Source organism: Vombatus ursinus, unplaced genomic scaffold, assembly GCF_900497805.2.
Source record: "Vombatus ursinus unplaced genomic scaffold, bare-nosed wombat genome assembly UNPS02014953.1, whole genome shotgun sequence".
NCBI lineage: Eukaryota > Metazoa > Chordata > Mammalia > Diprotodontia > Vombatidae > Vombatus > Vombatus ursinus.
Window position 1 is genome coordinate 244,316 of NW_020954731.1, and position 8,139 is coordinate 252,454.

At 36.7% G+C, this 8,139-nt stretch overlaps 1 protein-coding gene across 1 annotated transcript; it reads right to left on the reverse strand.

The window, feature by feature from the left end:
- Nucleotides 1–5,804: 5,804 nt before the first annotated feature.
- On the reverse strand, nucleotides 5,805–6,764 carry LOC114030291 (olfactory receptor 51G2-like). Its single transcript, XM_027845097.1, has one exon. It carries the CDS (start codon nucleotides 6,762–6,764, stop codon nucleotides 5,805–5,807), a length of 960 nt encoding a protein of 319 aa, XP_027700898.1.
- Between the last annotated feature and the right edge of the window lie 1,375 nt (nucleotides 6,765–8,139).

Genomic DNA, 8,139 nt, shown 5'->3' on the forward strand with positions numbered 1-8,139 from the left:
ACACGTGCAATTATGCGAAACATTTCCATATTAGTCATTTTGTACAAAAAGACTCAAATAAAAGAAAAAAATGAAAAAAAAGTGAAAAACAACATGCTTCAATCTGCATTCAATCAATATCAGTTCTTTCTCTGGAGGCAGATAGTTTGCTTCATCATTAGTCCTTTGGGATTGTCTTGTATCATTGTATTACTGAGAGTAGCTAAGTCATTTACATTTTTTCACGGGACAATATTGCTGTTACTGTGTGCAATGTTCACCTGGTGCTGTTCATGTCACTATGCATTACTTCATGTAAGTCCAAGATTTTTTGAAATCATGCCGCTTGTCATTTCTTATAGCACAATAATATTTCATTAGAATCATATACCATAGCTTGTTCAGCCATTCCCCAATTGATATCCATCCTTCTGATTTCCAATTATTACCCACCACAGAAAGAGGTGATATAAATATTTTTGTACAAACAGGTCCTTTTCCTCTTCTTTGGATATCTTTGGGATATAGACCTATCAGTGTTCTTGCTGTATCAAAGGGTATCCACAGTTTTATAGCCGTTTGGGAATAGTTCCAAATTGCTTTCCATAATGATCGGATCAGCTTATAGATCTACCAGCAGTGCATTAGTGTCCCAGTTTTCCCACATTCCCTCCAATATCCAACATTTTCCTTTTTCTGTCATATTAGCCACTCTAATAAAAGTGAGGTGGCACTTCAGAGTTGTTTTAATTTGCATTTCTTTGATCAATAGTGATTTAGAGTATTTTTTTTCATATGTCTCTAGTTGGTTTTGATTTCTTTGTCTGAAAACTGCCTGTTCATATCCTTTGGCCATCTGTCAATTGGGGAATGACTTGTACTTTTATAAATTTGACTTAGTTCCCTTTATAGTTGAGAAATAAAGCCTTTATCAAATATACTTGTTACAAATCCCTTCTCATTTTTTCTGCTTTCCTTATAATTTTGGTTCAGTTGGTTTTGTTTATACATTTTTATATAATTAAAATTATCTATTTAACATTTTGTAATGTGCTCTATATCTTCTTTGGTCCTAAATTCTTCCTTATCCATAAATCTGACAGATAAACTTTTCCATATACTTTTAATTTGCTTATGGTGTCACCCTTTGTGTGTAAATCATGTCTTAATGTGAGAAGTTGGTCTATACCTAGTTTTAGCCATATTATTTTCTAGTTTTCCAGTTTTTGCCAAATAATGAGTTTTTGTTCCAAAAACTTGGATCTTTGGGTGTATCATATACTAGATTACAATGGTCATTTCATATAATGTAATTAATACCTAATCTATTCCACTGATCCAACACTCTATTTCTTAGCCAGTACCATATTGTTTTGATAATTACCACTTTATAGTACAGTTTGAGCTCTGGTATGCCTAGAACACCTTTTTTTCCCATTTTTAAAAATGATTCTCTTGAGATCCTTGAGCTTTTGTTCTTCCAGTTGAATTTTATTATTTCTTCTTTCTCTATAAAATATTTGTGATAATATGATTGGTATGGCACCAAATAAATAGATTAATTTAGGTAGACCTGTCATTTTTGTTATATTGGCTTGGCCTAGCCATAAGCAATTAATATTTTCCAATTGTTTAGATCTGACTTTATTTGTGTGGAAAAAGTGTTTTATAGTTGTGTTCATATAGTTCCTGAGTTTGTCTTGACAGGTGGACTCCCAAGGATTTTTTTTTTATTTCTATAGTCATTTTAAATGGAATTTCTCTTTCTATCTCTTGCTGCTGGGCTTTGTTGGTAACATATAGAAACTCTGATAGATTATGAAGGTTTATTTTGTATCTTGCAACTTTGTTAAAGTTAATAATTTCAAGTAGATTTTTAGTGGTTCTCTAATATTTTCTAAGTATAACATCATATCATCTTGCAAAGAGTGATAGTTTTGTTTCCTTGCTACCTATTCTAATTCCTTCCATTTGTTTTTCTTCTCTTATTGCTACAACTAACATTTCTAGTACAATATTAAATAATAGAGGTGACAGTGGGGCTCCTTGCTTCACCACTGGTTATATTAGGAAGGCTTTTAGCTTATTCCAATTACAGATAATGCTTGCTCATGATTTTAGATAAATATTACTTGCCATTTTAAGTAAGCTTCATTTATTCCTATGCTCTTTAGTGCTTTTAATAGGAATAGGGTGCTACATTTTGACAAAGGCTTTTCCTGCATCTATTGAGATAATCATATGATTTCCATTTGTTTTGTTATTGATATGGTCAATTAAGATAATAGTTTTCCTAATATTGAACCAATTCTGCATTCCTGGTATAAATTCTACCTGGTCATAACGTATAATCCTTTGTGATGTATCTGTAATCTCCTTGCTAGTATTTTATTTAAAATTTTTGCATCAATATTCCTTAGGGAAACTGGTCTATAATTTTCTTTCTCTATTTTGACTCTTCCTAGTTTGGATATCAGCACCATACTTGTGTCATAAAAAGAATTTGGTAGGACTCCTTCTTTGCCTATTTTTCCAAATAGTTTATATAGTTTTGGGATTAATTGTTCTTTAAATGTTTGGTAGACTTATGTTGTGAATCCCTCTGGTCCTGGGGATGTTTTCTTAGAAAGTTCATTGATGTCTTGTTCAATTTCTTCTTCTAGGACTTACTTGGTGATTTATTCATTTCATTTCTTCTGTTAATCTAGGTAATTTATATTTTTGTATGTATTCATCCATTTCATTTAGATTGTAAGATTTATTGCTATGTAATTGGGCATAATAGCTCCTAATAATTATCTTAATTTCCTTTTCATTGTTGGTGAGTTCACCCTTTATTTCTTGATTCTAGTAATTTGATTTTCTTCTTTCTTTTTTTAAATCAAATTAATCTATGGTTTATGTATTTTTTTCCCATAAAACCAGCTTCGAGTTTTACTTATTAGTTCAATGGTTTTCTTTCAATTTTATTAATCTCTTCTTTGATTTTCAGGATTTACAATTTGGTGTTTAATTTCAGATTTTTAATTTTTTCTAGATTTTTTTAGTTACATGCTAGATTCATTGATCTGTTTTTTCTCTGTTTTATTGATTAAATAATTTGAGATATAAATTTCCCCCAAGTACTACTTTGGCTACACTCCATAAATTTTGGCACATTGTCTCATTGTTGTCATTTTCTTTTAATGAAATTATTGATTGTTTCTATGATTTGTTCTTTCACTCATTTGCTCTTTTTAGCATTCAATTATTTAATTTCCAATTAATTTTTTTTAATCTCACTTTCCATTGTCTATTATTAAATGTACTTTTTATTGCATTATGATCTGAAAAAATATGTTCACTATTTCTGCATTTCTGCATTAGATTGTGAGGTTTTTAATGTTGTAATAGATGGTCAGTTTTTGTGTAGGTGCTATGTACTGATGAGAAAAAAAGTTATATTCCTTTCTATCCTCATTCAATTTTCTTTAGAAATCTATCATATTTAATTTTTCTAGATTTTTTGTTACTTCCTTAACTTCTTTCTTGTTTATTTTGGGATTAGATTTATCTAATTCTTAGCGGGGAAGGTTGAGGTCCCTTACTTGCATAGTTTTATTATCTATTTCCTCTTGTAACTCATTCAACTTTTCCTTCAAAAATTTAGATCCTATACCATTTGGTGCATATATATTTAGTATTGATATGAATTCATTGTCTATGGTACCTTTCAGTATAATATAGTTTCCTTCTTTATCTCTTTTAATTAGATCTATTTTTGCTTTTGCTTTGTCTGAAATCATGATTGCTACCCCTGCTTTCTTTGCTTCAGCTGAAGAATAATAGATTCTGCTCCAGCCCCTTACCTTTACCCTGTGTCTCTCTTCTTCAAATACAACGTAATGTAGGATTCTGTTTGTTTTTTTTTATTCCATTCTGCTGTCCACTTCCATTTTATGGGTGAGTTCACCCCATTCATATTTATAATAACTAATATGATAATTATGACTAATTGTGTATTTCCCTCCATGCTATTTTTCACTTGTTTATCCTCCCACTCTTACTCCCCCACCCTTTTCTTCATTCAATAATACTCTCATTCAACAGTCAACTCCTTCAGGAAACCTTCCCTGATTATGTGCTCAGAAAATAACAGATACAATATTTTTTTTCACTTATGTACTTATTCATTATTTTTTCCTGACTGATGATTTCCACTGTTCTATGTTTATTCAACATTTAAATACAATAATTTATATGTGTTTGTGTGGTTTTAAACATAGTAGGTAGAATGTTGATCTGGGAGTCGGAAAGATTTTGATTCAAGTCCTATATCTGATACAACCTATGTGAGTGACTGTGGGCAAGACATCACATCTCTCATTCTCCCTAGGTAACTCTCTAACACTGTTAAGGTGCAGAGTGGGTACACATCTACTGCTGATAGAAGAAATTTCCTTACTGGGGGTTTCAAATACCGATGAAATCAAAGGGCTGATTTTTTCAAAAAAAAAGTTTTTATAATTGGTCGTTGTCTTTTGTGTGGGAATCTTGCCCTTACCACCAGACCAAGGGCCATTTCTCTTTTATTACACTAGAGATTCTCTAAAGTAAGGGGCCATATCTCTCCCACCAGAATAGAGAACTGTGCCTTTTTCTTCCCTTTCCTTTCCCCCTCCTCTCCCCTTCCCTCCCCTCCTCTTCTTTCCCCTCTCCCTGCTTCTCTCCTCTCCCCTGTCCCTCTCCTTTCCCATCCCCATCCTTCTCTCCATCTTTTATCCTTCCTTTCATCCTCGGTCTAGACAATGCAGTGGTGGAGACAGCCAAGGAGGCCACGGAGCCCGCCGAGGCAGACATCACTGGGGCTGTGCCAGGATATGTTCTCCAAAATGGCCACGTACCTGAGAGGTAAGCTGACAGCCACCAGTTAAGACTATAAACTTCTGGAAAATATGAACAAACTGACTAGCTTGAAGTATCTAGAAATGAAAATTATTGCAGTAAACATAAGTAGAAACCTAAAGGACTTAAACCAGAAACGTGCAGCACTTCGGCCTTATCTGGATCAGATCACTTTAATGGAGGAGCAAGTAGCAGCTCTTGAGCAGGCAGCCTGCAAGCTGGATGCATATTCAAAGAAACTAGAAGCAAAGTACAAGAAGTTAGAGAGGCAGTGAAAGAATTCTTTAGCACAAAGACTAACTAAAGAATGTTTCATAAGAGCTGAAATAAGTGGGATGGAACTCATCAAACTTCTATGAATCTGAGCCCCCACCTTTGGTTGGATGTGTAACGTTGACCACCCCTTGATGTTTTCATAAAACTGTACCCCCTGGAACTTCACGTTATCGTGTGCTTCATCGTGTGTCTTTGACCAAGCCTCAGAAATCAGGATCAACCCTGTCTAGAGCAGATACAGATGAGAGGCTCTGGTCCCCCTGTCTCCTCTCTCCTCCCTCACACCTAGGTTTCCACTTTTGACTCTTTGTCCTCAGTGTGCCCCCCACCCTCTCCATAACCTGTTCTTGAACTTTAATAAATGCTGATTTATGAAAAAAAAAGAATAGGGAGCTGTATCCCTTAAATAAGCTCAGAAATTCTTCAAGAAAGAAGGTCAGGTAATTTATATCAAACCAGGGAATTATGTCTCCTACACCAGATGAATATCTGCAGAAATGGGGTCGTGTCACCTCCACAAATAGGAGGCTTCCAGAAGACAGGGTTTATATCTTTTTTCCATCAGATAAGGAAGTGGTGGTGATTATCCCTACCTTGCAAAAGGAGATATTTTCCTTCTGCATTGTGTAACACCATTGTCCCTTCCTAGCCCAATATGCTAGGGCTCAGTGTTCTTGCCCAACCCTTATTCTGTCTCCATTAGACTTGAAAAAGTGGAAGATCTTCTGACGTATCTGCTTGGTCTTGATAGTATAGACAATGGGATTGAGCATAGGTGGCATGAGAAAATGCAGGTAGGAGAGGAGTACCCGGATAAAGGGTGAAGCCTGCTTCCCAAAACGGTGGATCATGGACAGGCCAATCATAGGTGTATAGAAGAGCAGCACTGCACAAATGTGCGAGACACATGTATTAAGGGCCTTAAGCCTCTCTGCCTTGGAAGCAATGGTGAGGACAGCATGGAGGATCAGCACATAAGAAGCCACGATAAGCATAGAGTCCATGCCAAGAGTGGAGAGTACCACAAAGAGCCCATAAGCACTGTTGACACGAGTATCCACACAAGCAAGCTTCATGACGTCTGGATGCAGGCAATAGGAATGGGAGAGTTGACCAATATGGCAGTAGGGAAGTTTTTTCAGCATGATGGGGGCAGGGAGGTGTAGTCCAACACTACGGACCACAATTGCAAAGCCCAGGCCAACAACTCGGGGGCTGGGCAGGATGGTTGTATAGCGCAGTGGATTACAAATGGCCACAAAGCGGTCAAAAGCCATGGAGAGAAGCACAGAGGATTCCATGACAGAAAAAGTGTGGATGAAAAAGAGCTGGGCTAGGCATGCATTCACCTTCACTTCCCGTTGGCCCAGCAGGTAGGTGGTTAGCATGGTGGGCAGTGTGGAAAAAGAAAGCCCCAGGTCAGTCATAGCCAACATGGACAGGAAGTAGTACATTGGCTGGTGAAGAACTGTTTCTGACTTTACCACCCACAGAATCAAGCTGTTTCCAGCGACAGCCACCATATACATGGTACACAATGGGATAGAGAGCCAGATGTACATTTTCTCTAGGCCTGGGAGGCCCATAAGAAGGAATGTAGTAGTGCTGTGATTTAAGGCCTGCATGGTACCCTGGAGGGTGGAGCAGTTCCCTGGGGAAACTGGGAGTTTATTGAGTCATCAATGGTTCTGGAATCAAAAGAGGCAACCAGTTAGGAAATTGTTATCTTAATTTTTTTTTCTCAAACCATAAGGTCGCTTATGTTCTGCTGAGTAATATATCTGACCAAGCGGTCTCCATATTTCAGGGAGGGAACAGGAGGCTCTACCATTAAGGGAAGACTCAAGAAGATGATCAGAGAGGCTTAGTTCAGAACCAGTAAAGCTTCTATAAGGAGACCTATGTCCCTGGACTCAAGACAAAGGAAGCCTTGAAGAGGTAATAGACAAAGACTTTTAAAAAGCACACTTCGTGGAACCGTAAGATGCTAAATCTGGGAATTCCTGAGTAATCACTTAGTTTTACTTCCTCAATTTGCAGAAGAGGAAACTGAAGCTCAGAGAGCAGATATTACTTACTCAATCTTCCAGTATCCTCAGGAATACATCTCAGTCCTAGTTAGGTTTCTTCATCATCATCTTCCTTTACAAACTATCTCCTCTTAACTTTTGTAGCCCATTGATTCCCAAAAAAAGTTCTCTTGTCCTTGGCCCTTGGCAGGACAGAACATAGTCTCCTGGCTTCTCCCCTTTCCTTCGTCTCACTGAGACACATGAAGCACCTGTGAGGTTTTCTAGGATTCTTTTACTAGATTCTTTTACTAGCTCAATGGAGGAACAAATGGGAATAAAAAAGAATAAACACAGAAAAAGGTACAAAGTCTTATATAAAACATGAATTCTTCTGTCTCAAAGGCAGACCTCAAAGGGTACACCTATGGTCTATTATTTTGGAATGTCAATAGAGTTCATCCCTGTACTCTCTTTGCTTGTCTTGCTCTATTACTACTTACATGTTTCTGTTTTGAGGAGATTGGTCCACCCTATGAGGCTGGACACTCCTGATTTTATTCTCAAAACTGGTGCTCTTGAGTTCCATCTTCTGCTGACAAGAAGGTTGCCATCCTGGATTCTTCACATATAATAAAGCCCTATAGAGGGAAATAAAGGTACACATAGGTACTAATTGTTGTCATTGATGATGTAAGGGACTCAGTTTTAGGGTGAACTGTAATAAGCTCAGTTTTGAACATAGGACATTTAGGGCTGTGAGAATTCATGGAATAATAGATTTAAATCTGTAAGGGATTTCAAACGTCATTTTGCTCAACTCTCTCATTTTGCAGATGAGCAAACTGAGGCCCAGAGAGGTTAAATGTCTTAGTCAGAGTTAGTTGAATGTTAGTTAAATGTAAGTAGCATAAATATGAAACAAAAGCCTCTCACTGTAAATCCAGAACTCTTTCCATCACACCACTATGCTGCTATGTAATATTGAAAG